Source organism: Equus przewalskii, chromosome 22 (genome assembly GCF_037783145.1).
Source record: "Equus przewalskii isolate Varuska chromosome 22, EquPr2, whole genome shotgun sequence".
NCBI lineage: Eukaryota > Metazoa > Chordata > Mammalia > Perissodactyla > Equidae > Equus > Equus przewalskii.
The window spans coordinates 7,349,815-7,368,744 of NC_091852.1; the positions used below are offsets into that span (position 1 = coordinate 7,349,815).

At 40.7% G+C, this 18,930-nt stretch overlaps 1 protein-coding gene and 1 long non-coding RNA gene across 10 annotated transcripts in view; one reads left to right on the plus strand and one right to left on the minus strand.

Annotated features, from left to right (window-relative positions):
• The window catches only part of LOC139078776 (FERM domain-containing protein 3-like), a 148,187-nt gene extending 132,533 nt beyond the window's left edge, over positions 1 to 15,654 (plus strand). For 5 of the 8 annotated variants that reach the window (XR_011531869.1, XR_011531870.1, XM_070590866.1 and 2 more), the window contains one exon: positions 14,709 to 15,654. Coding sequence is in view for 6 of the 8 variants with exons in the window: in XM_070590866.1 (XP_070446967.1) it covers positions 14,709 to 14,797 (89 nt within the window). In the remaining 2 variants the exon portion in view is untranslated. Of the gene's footprint in view, positions 1 to 424; positions 3,883 to 14,708 lie in introns of those variants that run through there. The other 3 variants (XM_070590862.1, XM_070590863.1, XM_070590864.1) reach the window with 1 other exon arrangement.
• LOC139078779 (uncharacterized) lies at positions 2,169 to 14,196 on the minus strand. 2 transcript variants are annotated; one of them, XR_011531891.1, is made up of 5 exons: positions 14,008 to 14,196; positions 9,906 to 9,986; positions 9,343 to 9,517; positions 7,608 to 7,769; positions 2,169 to 2,272 (listed from the first exon to the last, which is right to left on the minus strand). It is a non-coding gene; the product is annotated as an uncharacterized lncRNA (long non-coding RNA). The 2 variants fall into 2 exon arrangements; XR_011531892.1 differs by lacking the exon at positions 9,906 to 9,986 and having other exon boundaries at positions 14,008 to 14,167.
• Positions 15,655 to 18,930: the final 3,276 nt, after the last annotated feature.

The following is an 18,930-nucleotide window of genomic DNA, read 5'->3' on the forward strand; positions in this document are numbered from 1 at the left end:
ATGTCCATCATTTGAGGTCAGGCAGGGCTGGGTACTTAGCAAAAGAGTCCTACTCACCTTCCCTCTGAAGCCAGTGGGGTCCTGGGGAAAGCTGGGCTGGGGTGGTCACAGGGGCCTCTGCAACAGCAAAGGGGCCTCAAGGCCCCGAGGTAGAGCTCAGAGTCTCTCTTTCAAAGGAGATGGAATGTGTGACTTTATAAGAAGCTCTGAAGGGACGCGGGGTGTTCTATGCTCTGAGCTCCACCTGCCAGGTTTGGGACTAATGGGTATATTGATGGGGAAAGTATGTCCAGGGAGATAGGTGTCAAATAGGTGTCATTTCAGACATTTGAAATGAAGTGTCAAAGTATTTATATATATACATATATTCATAGGTGTAGTATGTGTACATATGTGTACATAGACACTGTGTCTCATTCTTCAGCTTTTCTAGCCACGCAGCATGGCGAGGAGAGCACCAGGTCACAGTCTGTTGTATCTCGGTTTGAAGCTTCCTTCTCATTTCCTGGTGATTTCACACCAGACAAATTATCTAAGCTCCTAGGTTTCAGTTTCTTCATATATTAAATGGGGTGATCCTTCTTCCTTCACTGCCATGTGAAGATTTTGTGAGGCTCATTTTCAGGGTTCAACGAACCCCAGAGGGTAGGGCAGTGGGTAACAGCAAGTGCATATGACCCAGGGTGGGCTTCTGGATGTTTCCACCTGTAAGAAAAAGCTGTTTGATGGAAGGGCCCGAGGCAGCGCATTGCCATGAGGATGGCCCATATGTACAGTACTGTACATGTATTTCCTTTATATTTGAATCCCCATCAAAATACCCCAAAGATGTCAGTCGATAAATATTAATATATCTCTTACCCTCAATTAGGTATTTATGCTTTCAAAGATGGCTCTTTTTTAATTATTTATTTATTTATTTATTGCAGTAACATTGAATTATAAAATTATATAATTTTCAGGTGTACATCGGAACATATTTCAAATTCTGTGTAGATTATATCATGTTTACCACCCAAAGACTAATTACAATACATCAAAGAGGGCTCTTAAAGACCAAATGGTCTTTAAGGCCCAAGTAATGATTCTGTAATAGTAAAACTTGAAGCATCTTGAGTAATCAAACAACTTTATTGGACAAGGGAAGCAGTTTCTTCTGAAACTAACCCTGACTATTACCTTCCCAAGCACTTAAGAAACAGTCTCTGTCGATTAAGATAGTAGTGGCTTACTGGCTGTCCATTCACCATATCAAACACGTTTCTCACAATTTTAACACAAATTGTTATGTCATTGTAAACTTATCCAGTGGGTTTGGTTAACTAAATTTCTTTCTAAGTAAGTTTACACAAAGCCTCACTCTCAAGAATCTCAAATAACACAAGAAACACACATCTATTGGTCACCCACTCTATTTACTGTGTGGTGCTAGATGATGGGAACACTAAGAAGTATAAGACAATAAGACACGGTTCCTGTCCTGAAGGAGTTTGCGTGGTCAAAACAAAAATAAGTAGTAAAGCAAATCATCATGTGGCCAGTATAAATCCCCACAACAACGCAGTAACACACTCACCAGAATCACTCCGTTTTTTACTGTTTCCCACTGCATTTAGAATAAAGACAAGACTTCTTCACAGGGCCTATGAAAACCCATATGTCCTATGTGACAGCCTTTCTCTGCCATAAGTCCACTTGCTCTCTCTGCTCCAGAGATATTACCCATCTTTCAGTCCCCTCTTCTTACCATATGCCCTCCCACCCCAGGGCCTTTGAACAGGCCTTTTCCTGAGCCTAGAAGGCTCTTCATTGCCCTTTCTCTCTAGAGAATTCCTTTTCATAATCAAACCTCAGATAAGTTGTCACCTCCCACCCCCATTATATGCTTTCATTGCCCTCATATGCCTATCCTTCTTGGTATTTTTCACTATAGCAAATCCTTTACTCATTAAATAATTATTTAATTAATGTATTTCTCTCTACTCAAAGCTCTATGAGACAAGGGTCATGTCTATTGTTTGCTTGTCACTGAATCACAAATGTTTAGCATATAATAGGGCCTCAATAGATATTTGTCTGAATAAACGAATATGTGGACTTATATAAATAAGTTAATCCATATATTTTTTATTTGATAATAATCATTTAATGTATAGTTATTAAAATTTTCAAGTTCATTCAGCAAATATTTATAAAATCCCTACCATGTACCTGGCACTCTGCTGGTGCTGTGATGTAGAGATGAAGACACTGTCCCTGTCCTTGCTGCCCCCTGAGAGAGACAGATGAGTAAACAAATAATTACAACACGACACACATTGTAGATAAGAGAAATCCAGAGCACGATGAGAGCACAGAGGCAAGAATTAACTCTGCCTCGGGAAGCGACAGAAGACAGACTTCTAAGGAGGTGGCCTTTAAGCTCTTGAAGAAGAAATGGAAGTGCAAGGGGCAAACTAGTGAGAGAAGCCATTCCATGCAGAAGATGGAATGTGAAAAAGTCAACAGTTTTGAAGTGCTAGGTATACCCTGGAAGAGCAGACAGTGAGGCACCACTGTGCCCGAGAGTCTGTGGGAAGGGAATGACTTGAGATGGGGTGGAAACTGTGGGCTGAGGTGAAGAGAGGAGGACGTGATAAATCTGAGGTTAGAACAACACACCCAAGTGGGACTGAAAGGCAGTTAGTGGGACATACAGGTAAAGGTTGGGGAAGGTGATCAGAAAGAGAGAAAAGCCTTCACGGGAATGATGGGGGATGCGTGGGAATCAGGGACTCCCGTCTCTGGTCACCTTTCCAAAATCATACTTCATAGGACAGTGTTTCCCACACTTCCCTAAGGAAAACAGACACATGACTGTTAAAATACATATTACAGGGACATATCCCAAGCCCCTGAATCAGCATACCCAAAGGAGAAACCTGAAAATCTAATGTTTAACCAACACCCCAGGTAACTCTTAGTATCAGGATAGCTGGAGAAACCATTTTCGAAGGGAACTCCCATTCCTCCCTCAGGTGAGCTTAGCATCCTTTCCCAGCTCTGTCTGTTGGCCTGTCAGGGATGCGGCTGTCCAAGAAAACATCAACTTCCATTAACAACTAACATAATGACCTTTTCCCCTAATATAATGATCAAACACAACTGTCCTACCACAGGGAAAATAAAGGGTAAACAGCATATCTTTGGGAGAATTGTACATGCCACTGGAGGGAAATTTCAGCCTATTTTTTGCAAAAGGTAGAGAAACTGGACTGTGCAGAAGAAAGAATGCCCGTGAACTCCTTCCATGAGTGTAGAGGCTTTGGGTGATTTCCTAGACCTCTGAATCCATTTGCCTCTCCCCAGGTGACTAACTATCAATTAAATCACCAGTTGAGGTCCCAAGAGCTGTGTGGCCGACTACAAAACAAATGAAATTCTTTCAGCACTTAGTTGTTGGGCTTTTCACTGACAGAGAATGCAGAAAGGATGTATACACATCACACAGCCAGTCTGAGTTTGTCTCACCCCCTCTTGAGCAACTAAAGTCCTGGAGCAACTAAAGACTCGAGAAGCCAGTGTGATAGTGCACACGAAAGGAACTGGCAAAGGCGTAGTAGACTGAACCCGGTGTCAGTTTTCCTTCATTTCTATTCTGCCAGCTTAGCAGAAGTTTATGTCAGATTAGCCATCGTTCTTTGAGACTATTTCAGCTCTGCTTCACCCATAATCTTTCCTTTATCTTCAAGCAACTTTAATATTAAAGATTTGTTTTCATTTAAATTCCAAAGTCCTTATTCTGTGTGAATGAGACAGTGAGGTTCAGCTGTGGGCATTTTAGTTTTGATCCTTTACAATGTGCATATAACAGAAACTATAAATGTATTCATATTCAGAAGCTATGAATTGTCGTCTTTTAATGAGGACTGTTTGCTTTAATTCAGTTTAAATTACTCAAACGCAACAAAAGTGTCATCAGTTGAGATTATTTCTGTGGCAAATAACAGAAAAGCTATTCAACTGGCTTAAACAATTAAGGGAATTGACTGGCTCCTGTAACTGAGAAGTCCATAGGATTTTCATGGCTTGGTCCAGGCATGATTTGGTCCAGGCTCTGGCTCAATTTTTCTGCAGTTCTCTCAGTTCTGTCTGCCTTCAGATGTTGGCTTTGTTCTTGGGCTGGCCTCATAAAATGACTGCCAGCAGCATTCATGGTGGCTCCGCATTCACATCCAAGGGCAGAGCAAAGGCCAAGGCCAGTTTTTAGAACCATGATACAAAAGTCCCAAGCTTCACTCTGATTGGACCACCCGGATACAATCTCTGTAGCTAGGGGAATGCTATGGTCTGATTGGCTTACACCTTGTCAATCACTATGACAAGAAAATGGACTTATTCTGAGCAGCAAGCAGGGCCCTCCTCTGGATCTGAAGATAAGTTTCATCCTTCCTAAACTTCACGGTTGTCACTCAAGGAAGCTGAAATGGAGGTAAAAGGAACAGTTTCAGTGCCTGCTACAATTAAACAATATTTTTTAGCAATTTAAATTTAGTACAGTGTTCCTATATGCCTATTTTTCTTTTTGACATTATCGCTTATTTCACTACATTGAACTCTTTCCAAATGCAACATACTTTAGCATCCAAGGGCAATGATAGGCTGAGAGTCATCTAACACAAGACAAGACATTAGCAAGAATTTCAGGATGCCAGGTCAGCAGTCTTGTTTCTCCTTCTTTCTCTCTCTCCACTTTCCCTTATTTTTCTCTCCCTCTATTTTCTTGCTAACTTTTCCTTTTTCTCACTTCTTTCCTTCCATCTATAGTCCTCTTTTTCTTTCCTTAATATGCCTTTTAATATACGCAAATGCAACAGGATGTGAGATTAGACATTTCCTGACATCTCACAATTTTAGCTAAGGACTCAAAGCCTTTGAAACAGGTGACAGTGTCCTCCTAGGCAGGCACTAGACACAGCCTCTCAGGAATTATTAAAAGGGGGCAAACTCAGGGCCAGTCCCATTGCCTACTGGTTAAATTCACACACTCTGCTTTGGTGGTCTGGGTTCAATTCCTAGGAATGGACCTAGCACCACTTGTCAGCAGCCATGATGTGGTGGCAACCCACATGCAAAATAGAGGAAGATTGGCACAGATGTTAGCTCAGGGTGAATCTTTCCCAGCACCCCCCAAAAAGAAGGGACCAAAGTCATATATGGCTTCACTCCCCAGCAGCCTGTGAAAGGGAAAACTAGAGTTTAATTAGAAAGAAAGTTCTTTGAAGGTGAATTTATATGTAGAGATGAAAGAGGGACATTCTCACTGGCCTGGAGCCAGCTGAGGAAGGCTTTCATGTGGATCACTCAGAGAGGGCTGTGCCTGTCAGAGGGGAGGCTGCTGTCTTACTCCCAACCTGGAGATTTATGAAAATCCCCAATATTGGAGTTGGGGGGACAGGGGAGGAAAAGAAAGAGTGAGAGAACAGATATTGCCCATCTTTCCCACTGCTAAACCCCTTGAGTCAGAATTGAACTGAGGAGAGGGTTGAGAGCTCAGGGAAAACTTTTAAATTGTTTGCAGGATGGAAAGCTTGGAGTTTTTTAGGTTGAATTAGGTTTTATTTATTTATTTATTTTTTTAGGAAGATTAGCCCTGAGCTAACTACTGCCAATCCTCCTCCTTTTGCTGAGGAAGACTGGCCCTGAGTTAACATCCGTGCCCATCTTCCTCTACTTTATATGTGGGACGCCTACCACAGCATGGCTTTTGCCAAGTGGTGCCACATCTACACCTGGGATCCAAACCAGTGAAGCCAGGGCCACCGAGAAGCAGAACATGCAAACTTAACCGCTGTGCCACCAGGCCAGCCCTGAACTAGGTTTTCTAATACCCGAAAATATAGCTCTTCAGCAGTAGCCAAACATGACTCTGCCTGAGCTGGTTTCAAGCGGTGAGGAAGGGGCCACCCTGTGGCTTCATGTTTAAGTTTAGGGCACTACGCTTCAGCAGCCCAGGTTCAGTTCTTGGGTGCAGATGTGCTGTGGTGGCAACAAACATGCAAAATAGAGGAAGACTGGCACAGATTTTAGCTCAGGGTGAATCTTCTTCAGAAAAAAAAAAGGAGGTGAGGAAGACAAAATCCTAAAGAACACTGTTAGTTGTGGGAAAATTTTCTAAAGTTTTACTACATTTTAATGTAAAGAAAAGAGATGTTTCCTAATTGTACTACACTGAATTCATTTTATTTAATAAACTTACTATACGAATGCAAAGCATCTTGTATGTATCTTCAACATACTCTCTGTGAGCACACCTAAATAGTGCATCAGTCATGTGCTGCAGGAAACAGAGAATGTTCAAAGATAGCGACTGAGGAGTTTACACAGATGTGGGTGGGGCTAAGGGGTAGGGAACCAAAGTTGATGAATCCCTGAGCTAGCAACAACTGGGAGCCCTTAGCACCCCTATGCCTGCAGGATGACAGGGGAGGGAGTGGCCGCCCGCGCCCAGAGAGGGATGGGGCTGAGCTTCCCTCTGATCTGCTGGCACCTTGGACATCAGGCGGCAAGGAAGGTGCTGGACACAGAGCAGGATGGAGACAGGTGAAAGGCTCATTGGGGTTGGCAAGTGGTAGATGTTCAGCACATATAATATATTTCAATTTCTAAATTCTGACAAATGTAATTGTAACTGATATATAGAAGACTCAAATTATATAAGACTGATGATAAAGTAGAACTTCCCCATTGAGTCTTCTGGCAAAAATGGAATTATATTCCTCAAGGAGAAAAAATTAACCTAAGGCGAATGAAATTAGCAAAATTAGCCGTAAGAGTATAAAAAATGTATTTACACACAAATATTGTTCACCTAAAATGAAGATAGAGAATCATATGATAAAAATTAATCACCAAAACAAATCTGCAAATAAAAATGCTGAAAATGAAAGTTGAAGACACAGCGACCCCATGTGAGCTCACAAATGGAGGCCACAGCCTCAGCCCACCTCACCCACATGGACACGTCTGCACAGACCATTAAAGTACCGGCTCTTTTCACATCTTTGCTAAGACAGGCCCTCAGTGCTGTATTTTTTGACATCTGAAGTCTAAAATCATGACAAAGTCATCTATACTCCTAGGAAAACAGAAAGCTTAGTCCTTATTAATATCTCAAAGAATCACTGTTTGCATTCTTACTTTGTGGGTTTAAAATGGGCCACTTAAACTTTCCATGTCTTTGTTCTTCTCACAGATGAGATAGGGAAGTGAGATTTGTTCAACGCTGTCCCCAACCTGCCCCCCAGTTGGTTCCCACATTCCAATCATCTCAGTCTCTGTCTTTTTCTAAATTCAACTCAGCACAGAGTTCTGTGTTCCTCCATTGCTCTGGAAAAGTTTCTTCCCTGTATTTTTTTGAAACAACACACACACAGACACACACACACACCCCCACATGCACGCACACATGCAACACACTCCCACTCCTATCATTGTCCAAGGAAATCCTTCAAGGCCTAGTTTAAATGTTAATATCTTCTCTCAAACCCTCGCTAATCTCGCCCTGTACCCCACTCCCCACCCCCAGTCTGGCCAGTACAATTGAACATCCTCTCTCCCCTGCTCACCTAGCACTCAGTCTCCAAACTGCAGAATGGTCCTCATCCCCTATGTTACAGCTAGCTTTTCTGGTGAACATCTTCCCGTTAGATTGTTAGATCTTGGAGGCAGAAACAGTGCCATTTATCTCTGTATCTCCAGCAGCAGAGGAAGAAGGTTCATAATTTATGCTGAAAGAAAGAAAAAAAAAATCTGAAAAAGTTTTCAAGATGTCTTAAAGGTTTTGTAAGCAATAGAAATAACCCCCACACCCTCCCCTCTGCTCTACTGGTATATTGGGGCCAAGTCACAAGGAGATAGATGGTGGACATCTGAGCTGCCCGCTTCGAAACTGGCTTCCCGCTTGACCCAGAAATCAAGTCAAGGCCCAGAATCCCTTTAAGACAAATATAAGAGCAACATGTAATAAATTAAAACCTCCTTTTGCCACTTAATTCTTAGCTAAGTTCTATAGGTCAAGTTGCCTTAAAAAGAAAGGTAGTCAGGAATATGGACACAACATTTGGTTTTTATAATGGCACAAGTGCCCCCCTGTGCTGCTGTCAAGACATCCAGTGCCATTCAGTTTTGGAGGACTGTCTTGCACATTTGAGATAGTTCTGAATCAAGCAGGGAAAGGCTATACTGTGTATCATTTAACGCCTTCATGGTAAATTTGTTTAGGGCTTCCATGTGCCAGATGACACTTTCAATTCCTAATTGGGGAAGCAAAATTGAGGCAAGGTGATCATACTAGTGGAAGACAGAGCAGGTTCAGCGCTGTTGCAGGTTGGGTAGGTTAGCAGGAGGAGATATAGAAATGTAGTTCTACTTCGCATCCAGACAAAGTCTAGGGTGCATTGTCCAATCCATCCAGGTGGCAGTGAAGGCCATAAGTTGGAGCCACAAAGCCACTGAGTGCCATTAGGGGCTAACCAATGTATGTTGGGTCTTCTATCCCAGTCCGTCTCAAACCACAGTATTTTTTTTAAGGTTATGATATGAGAAAACATATAGTGGGGAATTTGTCCCATAGGTCAGGTGCTATTAGGCCACGTATCACAAGTGTGACTGGTTTGTTCCCAACATAGAGTGGACTTTTGATCACTAGTAGGAGTCAACCAAATATATTCATCCCAAATTTGATATAGTCTATCCTGTGTCTATTGGTAGGTTGGGGAATTTACCTTTGGCACTCATTGTTTATGATCCACCTGTGACAATGAGAATTTAATTAGCATTTGGGCAGTAGAGTTGAAGGAAAAGCTTTGATTGTGGCCAGGGAGCTTGCAGGAACCAGAGACTGACGACCACAAGGAGACAGTATGATTAGTAATAGATGAATCTTGTAGAAGAGAAGAGCTAGAATCTAATATCTAATATCCATGAATGTGTACTATAGCTTCTACTGAAACATAATCTTTCTCTCCAAAATCACCATCATTTTTACAAAAGATAGTTAAATTAAGATTAACTGGTTTGCAAAATAAGAGTAATATCAATAAAAATTGGTCCAATTATTTACGTAAGTGCAGCAAGAATAGGAATTGATCATATAGGCTTTTTAAAATCTGCTGGAACTTTTTATGAGGAGTCTCAGATTAAACTTTAAAGGCCTCTTGAGGCCAGAAAAGCCCAGTCAAGGACTTGCCATCAGATTTTACCTGCAGTACCTACAGATTTGGGTGGGTTTCTCTTTTCAAGGTCCCCTAAAATGTTTCAAGGTCCCTTGCACCTGCCAGATAACTGAGCTTCCTTACTTACCAGGTAAGATTGCTGGAATCTCTGTAAACAAGGTGCCAGGCCAATATTTCCAAGTGGCTTTATTCCAGAAAGTCCAATCTGTGTTCCTGAAAAGCTGGCTTGTCATATCTGAGCCTGTATGTTTCTCTCAAATACGACATTCCAGTCAAAGCCTTGGTAATATAAGCAATGTGTCCTGTTATAAGAAGAACAGATTCTTATTGAACTTATGCAAATAACTATATTGCCACAAAATAACCATCCTCACTCACAAAGAGTTTCCAAATTCTGGAGGGAACAGGTAGGGAGAAAAAGATAGATGTTTTAGTTCTGCTCATAAACGTATAATTTCACCAAATTGCTGTAAGTCATAGTTAGCATAAGAGAAAAGAGAAAAAGATTTCCTTAAATCCGAGAAAACAAAACATCAAAAAAATCAACAATATTTCAAACAAAAGTCATAAAAAATTATAATCATCCTCATCAGTTCATACAGTCCTGTATAATCGATTCTTGATCTTCATCTTCTGTTAGCAGTTTTATGAGGCCATCAGTTTCTCCGTTAGAATTCTGTAATTTCTTACCCAGTTCAGTTTTATGATCTGAAAGTTTATCAGAAACTTGTATTCTAGAATCCTGTGTCAGAATTCTTTACATTAATTTCTCTGGAGATGAAACATATATGCAAAAGCAAAAAGCATCAGAGTAAAACAGCAACTATCTGCAAATGACAAAAGACTCAAAAGGGCAGTTGACAAAGAAACTTGGCTACTTCTGTGACATACAACACTTCAAGATAATAACTGGAATTATGACTGCTAACCAAGACAGATCAGAATTTTAGGAATGTTATATAATTTTAAAACACCTATATCAACAGCATTCACCCACATAACACCACCTAAGAAAAGTTATCGTCACTTATTTAACAATGCTTCCCACATAATTTAACAGACCAAATAACCCCAATTAGTTTAGTATTTTCCTCCTTATAGGAAGAGAGAACAAACTTCTTTGAGAAGTCTCAGGGGCCCTCTGAAAATCCTCAGAGAAATTTTCTTCCTTCTACCAGGTCAAAAGAAAGCCTTCATTCAGGATTTGAATTTTTTTTTTTTTTTGAGGGAGAAGTTTGTCAAAAATATCAAAAGTTTTTAAAACATTTGTTCAAATAGGAAAAAATGCTCACTGTGAAACATGCTCAGTATATATTCAAAATGACAACAGAAACAGTCAAAAAATCTTAGAGAGAAATCAGCCCTTCTGAACATAGGAAATTATTTTAACAAAACATAGTTTTTCTGTCTTTTAGGTAGACTTAGAGGTAAAGGAAAACCTTTTATCACCTCTTTATCAAGAGCAGACCAAAAGTTCAAGAAAATTGTCCTTTTGAGAGATAAAACCAAATTTTAATTTCTGTACCAGCTTATTAAAACTCAATTACTTAATTGGATTTACTTTAATCTTAGCCAACTTGACCAGGCATAAAACTCCCTTCTGAATTTCTCTTTCACAACCATCTACAACTTTCTTTTTTTTTTTTTTTTAAAGATTTTTTATTATTTCCTTTTTCTCCCCAACACCCCCCGGTACATAGTTGTATATTCTTAGTTGTGGATTCTTCTAGTTGTGGTATGTGGGACGCTGCCTCAGCGTGGTTTGATGAGCAGTGCCATGTCCGCGCCCAGGATTCGAACCAACGAAACACTGGGCCGCCTGCAGCAGAGCGCGCGAACTTAACCACTCGGCCACGGGGCCAGCCCCTACAATTTTCTTTTTACATTCAGAATTTATCCCATGCTTTCTTTCTTCCCTTCCGGTACTTTAGGACAAATTTATCTTTCTTAACCCAACAAACAAAAATACTTCCATTCTTTATAGCTTCTTTACTGAAAACATACATTTTACTTTCCTTTGATACAGAGCTGTTTTCCTTATTAATTTCCAATAGCATTAATTACATACATTAATTACAATTTTAGACTCTAGTAAAAACTAAAAGGGTAAGCAATTACAAACTGTCTTTTATATCAGCATTCTAAGCACTTTTCATAATTTCTAGAAACATGCCACTTCACAGTAGTAAAACACAGGTATTTTTGCTAGTAGACCCAAACATCCTTTAGCCTCTCTAGAATAAGAAGCCAAAAATAAATAACTTAGATACATTTAGCAATAATGTTTCAGTGTTCTATCCCATCCAAAACTGACCCAGCTACTCAACAGATTTTTATCATTTCACTTAACTTGGCAAAACTCTAAAATTTTAAGTTACCAAAAAGAATTTGGAAGCTGTTTTTTCCCCAGGTATACAGACCATAAAAACATAATTATTGCACCCAAAAACTCTTACGCATTTTCATTTATCCAAATCATTTGTTTCCAACAATTATGTTTGGATTAACCATGAAAATTTCATGAGACATTAGACAAAATTAGCTATCATTTAAAGCTATTATTTTTCTGATGAATTTCTAACAGACAACATGAGCTTATTTGACTAGTAAACCCAGGCTACATGTCTCATATATCCAAATACCGACATCTCTGAGGACAAGCCTATTTCAATCAAGTCAACAAACTTAAACAAGCTTTTGTTTACCAAAGATTAATTTATATCATGTTAACTTGAAAGACATTGGGTTAATTTCTATCACATTTTGAATTTATTTAAGTGCTTACTTTAAGCCAATTAAACAGAGCTCTTAAGTTTGGCCATACCATCCAGAGGTAAAATATCACACATATATAACATACATATAGACACACATACACAGAGTCTCCACAGCTATTGCTTAAAAATTACTGCCAAGAATCAGATACAGTAATACAAAGCTCACCAGTTATGAATCCAAATTTTGTTTTAAGCCTTTTTAACCAATATTTGTGGAGAAGACACTCAAGATGCTATATTTTTGGCAAGGGCACACTTATGGCCATCTTTTCCTTTTTCCCTTTTTTTCTCTCAGTTTTAGGAATTAGGGATGGACTAGATAGTCCCCAGAGGATTTGCAAGCTCTTTGAGATAAGGGAAAGGAGTGGAACCTGAACCAGCTCTAGAGCTGCTTTTCCAGCCTTACAAGGATTTTCCAAGGACAGTTGCTCTGGATTTCTCAGAAATTGGGTTGTAACTCAGATGACATTATAGGTTGATCTACCTGTCCGACTACATCATAAAGGCACAGAGAAACCCATCATCTCTCAAGTTTTCTCCAAGATGGAGTTTCTGGAGCATAATCCATCCATTTGAAAGTGTTTCCAAACAGTTAAAATGCACCCGAGGGGTGAGTCTCTGGGGATTTTTGGGGCATTCCCCATGGTGGTAAAGCCGGTGTCCGACTGACAGTGACTAGAGAAGGGTGCAGAGCCCGACTGCGGGTGTCAATATGGTTATAAGATTTAGTCAAGTCCTGCTTAACCGAGGCACTTAGTCCCTAAGCCAGCACAAGGCAAGCCAGGGAAGCAAGAGGCAAAAGGCCTGGAGCTGGCTGGTGGCTGGGGCTCCCAGTGCCGGGGTTGAGAGTTAAGTCCCTGGCAAAAGATTTTCAAGTTTTTGATCTTACAGAAGGTCCAGGTTCTGCTCAGATCCAGCCTGAACTTAACCTCAACTTGGTGACAACAGAGGAAGTGATGAACGAAACAGGCAAAGAAAGAGAAAGAAGAGATCAGGCCTCTCCCTCATAGCCTCTTCCTGAGGGTTATCAAGATAAGAGTCACACAACAGTTTCATGCTGGGGCACAAAATCCCAGCAGGACAGTTCACAGAATGAATCACAGGTTTCCTACCTGCATAACCGACTCAGTAGGTGACTAAAAGACTCAAAGAGTCAACTGCCAAGAGAGGGCACCCCACTTAGGGTCTCCCGGCTGATCAGGCCTGGAAACCAGAGGAGGGGCTTTCAGGGATGGAGCCTTTGACTCTTTTAAAGATTTGTTTGTTTCTTGGTTGCAAAGCTTAAAAGGAGGTCAAAATGGCCACTGTAACTTTAAGAGAGATGAAAGAAAAGGGTCCATTATCTTGAAATCCCCCCTGAACCTAGGGCAGCATCCTCCCTGTTGTTCCTCCTGTGGGGTTTCTATAGCAAGGGGTGATGGGGCATCTCCCTGCATTGCATATCTTGTATACCTTCCCTATTATGCCTGGAAGTAATAGGTGCCTGGTGAATGGTCCCAGAGATAAAAGAATAGAGAAAAACAGTGAAGAATTTTCCACCGGTCTAGGGGATATTCTACCCATTTTCATCGTGGAGCCATTCTCCCAAGAAGGGGTTTCCGATACTCAACCAAAGTTTAGAGTTTGGTACTTTCCTTGAACCAGAGTCCCAATTGGGATTTTCCCATGGTTTGGAGTGTGGTCAGGAGCCATAGGGAGGGATGCCAATCCAGCCTCAGGAAAAGAAACCTGCCATGGGAGTCTTGGAGATTGGCGACCGTCCTAATGACTTAAGTGATCGATCTGTGGCCATGTAAAATTTATATATTAGAGATAGGATTAGGAAGGAATGGATTAATTCATTCCTCATCACCCTCGGGCTTAAGGTACTGATTCTCTTTGGGCTGAATGCCATGGTTTGCCCCATAAAGTAGCCATGGACAGCAAATGTGGATTCATACGGCTGTCTGAGAAGGTTCCTGATGAAAAAGGTTCTTTGAATAAAAGGAAGGCACAAGGAAGAAAAGGGCACTTACCAGAACTTAAGCTCTTTTTGAGAAGCATTGTTCTAGGCCAGGGATAGCAAATAGGATTCATCTCTAATCACCTGAGAGTGACTTATTGTAGAAAGGCTAGAGAGGTTCCTGAGATGGCTCACTGGGACTGAGTACAGTCCTGGGCTCATGGTGTCTGTCACAGACAGAGGAATGGGTGACATGCCATAAGGAAGAGAGATCTGCCTTCCCTCCCAGAGCAATGAGAAAAAAAGACGAGTGACATGCAGACTGTGCCTCAGTCCAGAGCAGGAGGGAGTGCCACCCCTAGGATGCCCTGAGGCTGTGTGGGCCATTCATAAGAGCAGAAGGTCAGGATTCAGAACAGATCAAATGGACCAAGTGCACATCTCTACAGCGTGACTCACAGGTAACACCTTGAAAAGTTACCTAACCTTTCCCGTTCTCATTTTCCCTTCTGTAAAATAGAAAATAAATCCAATTCATACAGTGCTGGTGGGAATGGCATGAGATAATGTGAGTAAACTGCGAAGCCCAGTATTTGACAACACAAAGTAAGAGCATAGTCAGTGGTAGGGAAATAAATATATATATATATTACCTATTATATAGAATAGATTATATTACATGATATTATACTTTATGTAATATTATATATATATAAAAATATATATAAAGATGAGAGAATGTGTATATATGTTTACATTTGTTCCTCCTTATAGGACATAGAACGGGCACAAAGGAGGAATTAAGTCCACTTGCAAGAGGCAGCAGAGGTCAGAAAAGCCCTCACAGAAGAGGAGACCCTTAAGATGATACTTGAAAGAACAGACTCACAAGCCTGCCTCACCCTGTCGTCTTGAGGACTTGGTGACATCATTTATCTAAAGCATTTAGCACAATGTCTGCAGTCCATAAATGTTAGCTGACTCTACGTGGTTTTGTTGCTGCGTTATACTCCATGTAACCCTTTGGATCAGTCAGGGTTCTTGATGGCAAACAACAGAAACTGCCTGGCTAACCTAAGCAGAAGAGAAGGTTCATAGAAGGGTCTCAGAGAGCTCAGCGACTCCACAGGGAGCCGACTCAGAGCAGAGATGGGAACCAAGAGAGGCCGGGCAGCTGAGGACATGCCAGGGCCAGCTCCCAGGAGCAGTCTGGTCAGGTCAAAGCCGTGGACACCACTGGACACTCAGCACTGCTGCCAACACCAAGAGTGACTCTCAGTGTCCTCGGATTTTCTACCATGCCCTCAGGATGGAACACCCTGGGTGAGAGGACCCACTGGCTGATTCTTGGTCAGCTGTCCACATCTCAGCTTTCAGTGGTCATCGGGAGAAGGTATTTGGCCTCTTCAACTTCCTGAGTAAGAAGCAGGGCCCTTTTTCCTAGTAAGATTCACACAGCAGGGCCTATTTTAGAAGTAGAAAGGGATTCGGATGTATCCAAAATAGGTTCAGCTATGCCTTAAAGAACACTGTTTTGATATAACAAGGAACATTGTATCAAAAATGTAGAAAATCATCATACACCCCAGAAATTACTCTTCCAAATGTAAAATACTTAAAAATCAAAACTTTCAGGTCATCTTTACGTGTTTCATGCCAAACACCTGCTATGTAGTAGGCTCTCAATAAATAATAGTGAAATAAAGAGTCAGTACCTAAATGTGTGATGAATATTAGTCATAAATAATGATTTCTTCAAATCTTTAAAAATTGGCCTAAAATGTTCATTTCTCTGTCTGAGCTCATATACAGGCCATTTTGAGATGTGTAAAGATTAGTTTTTCTCTCTTTACCCCCGTTATCAAATTTGAGAGACATTTTGATCCAATGTGAGTGTGAGTATCCAGAAAGTCATCAGAGGGGAATGTGGGCTTGTGAGTTGATAGCAAAAGCTGGCTGTTGAGAGTTAGTTGATAATGGAGTAGCGAGAGAGAATTCTGATGCCCCTAAGAGATCTGCTCTGAGATTTGCAGGAACCACACAGACCTTTAGACAGAAGGCAGGAGCCAGAGAAGAGACAACTTTCTTCAGTAGGAAAATAGCCCTCCTACCATCAGCACTGAAACTTGCCCAGCTCTCTCCCATATCACATAAAACCCTCTCTCTCCATCTTCCCCGGCAGGTGCTTCCCTAATTCTCTCTCTCCTTAACTGTTCTTGATACTGGTTTATATTCACTTTTTCTACTTCCTCACCTTCCACTCACTTCTCAGTCCACTGCAGTCTGGCTTCTTGCCCCACTGCTCCACTGAAACATCGTTTGCCAAGGTCACCAGTGACTTCCTTACAGCTAAACCTAATGCACACATTTCCATCTCTGTCTCACTTGGCCTCACAGTGGCTATGGATGATGATAACTTCCTCTTAGAAATACTCTTGTTACTAAACTTTTATAACTCAGTAGTCTCATGGGTTTCCTCCTGTGTGTATTCAATTGTAAGACATTGTCTTAGATTTCACAAAGGTAACCAAACTCAATAGCCCCAGACTGAACTCCCAGTCTTTCTCTGCAGATACTTTTCTTCCTGCTGTCCTCCTTCAAAATGAATGCCTCCTGTTTGCATGGATACTAACACTCCTTCACCTGACGTAATTTCCATTTTGTTGTTGTTGTTATGGTGAGAACATTAAAGCCCTATTCTCATAGCAGCTTTCAAGCATACAACACAGTATTGTTAACTACAGTCACCAGGTGTACAATAGATCTCCAGAATTTATTCATCTTATAACTGAAAGTTTGTACCCTTTGACCAGCATTTGCCCATTTCCCCCACCTCTCAGTACCTGACAACCACTATTCTACTATTTTTTTCTATGAGTTCAGTGTTTTTAGCTTCCACATATAACTGACATCATGCTGTATTTGTCTTTCTCTGTATGACGTTTCACTTGGCATAAAGCCCTCAAGGCCCAACCATATTGTCACAAATGGTAGGATTTCCTGCTTTTTCATGGCTGAATAATATTCTATTTTATACATAAATATATGATATATATATATAATGAAAATTAACTTGAAATTGATTAAAAACGTAAGACCTAAAACCATAAAACTTCTATTTAAAACATAGTGGGAAGCTCCTTGACAGCAGTCTTGGCAATGATTTTTTGGATATGACACCAAAAGGACAAGCAACAAAAGCAAAAATCAACAAGTGGGACTACATCAAACTGAAAAGCTCTGCACAAAAAAAGAAACTATGAACAGAGAGAAAAGGCAACCTATGGAATGAGAGAAAATATTTGCAAACCATATATCTGATAAGGGGTTAATATCCAAAATATATAAATAACTCATACAACTCAATAGCAAAAAGACCCAAATAATCTGATTAAGAAATAGGCAAAGTAACTGAATAAACATTTTTCCACATAAGACATACAAATAGCCAACAAGTACATGGAAAGGTGCTCAGTATCATTTAGCATCAGGGAAATGCAAATCAAATCCACAATGAGATGTACCCTCAGATCTGTTAGAATGGCCATTATCAAAAAAAGAAGCGCTAACAAATGCTGGCAAGGACGTGGAGAAGGGGGAACTCTGGAGCACTGTTTGTGGGGGTGTAAATTGGTGCAGCCACTATAGAGAACAGTATGGAGGTTCCTCAAAAAATTAAAAATAGAACTAACATATAATCCAATACTCCTACCTCTGGGTAAATATAGAAAGGAGAGGAAATCACTATCTTCAGATGTATCTGCACTCCCATGTCCATTGCAGCATTTTTCACAAAAGCCAAAAGATGGAAACAACCTAAGTGTCTATCTCTGGATGAACAGATAAAAAAATGTGATATATGTATATGTATATATATTATGTATGTGATTTTAAGGTCTTTAAGGTTACTAAAAGTCACTGCTTGTGATGAGCTGAGAAAAAGAAGTGAAGATTAACTGACTTCTGACAGTGGCTCTCTCACTTTTCTCTCTCTCCAAATCCTAAGGGGTGATCCCAGTATAACTCACCCCTGAGAGGGGATGCACCCTCTCCTCAGGGCCTACCTGTACAACCTCTCTTACTGACTCCAGGCCCATAATGAGAATTAAAAAACAGCTATGCCTGGAGGAAAATTGCAAGGTTTAACCCAGAAATAAAAACACAATACACAAAAGGAGCTCAAGATCTTGCTCAATAGTACAAGCAGAAATAGGTAGCATATATGAAGGTGGGTCCTTAGGAAATTAGACCAGGGAGGATGAATTATTATTTTTGGATAGGGCCAAATTTATCAATACGAGTATACTCCCTGTGGACTCAGGAGCACCCCAACTTGCATTTCATATCAATGAAATATATATTTCTTTACTGGAATCCTGACAAACATGTTTTAAAACTCTCCGTATTTCTTTTGTGCACTCATCTTTTGTAGTGACCTGAAGGAATCTGTGGTGGTGACTCTTTGATCATGAAGTCTATTGAAATGAAATAGATGGACACCCTACTAAGATACTTCTTAAGATATATATCTATATATATATGAAATTCTGGGTCTGTCGGGCAGAAAACTAACACAAGTCATCATAACAGGGATTCAGATCCTCTTTCCCAGTCCTTGATATATCCTACTTTATAGACAGGAGGCTTCAGCTGAACAGGAGGCTGGGTCCCTTTGACAAAATTCCTCACAACTTAGTCACAAGGATATACAATTAATCATTCCCCAGAAGTCCCCAAGGGAGACCTGTGGCCACAAACCAATCAAATCTCCTTCAAACTGAGTCCACCGTGTGTGGTGGCATCATCGGAAGATAAGGCTGCTGCAACTACAGTCTCACTTAGGGGTGGTTCCGAAAGATGTGGTGAAAAGAAATCTCCCCAGTGGGCAGAGTCTAAGGAGGTATATTTAGGTGTTGACTTTGTGAAGAAGAGACACATCCTGAGTTTAGATTTGTCTTGATTCATGTCCAGTAGCTCAATGAATTGACCAGTAGTA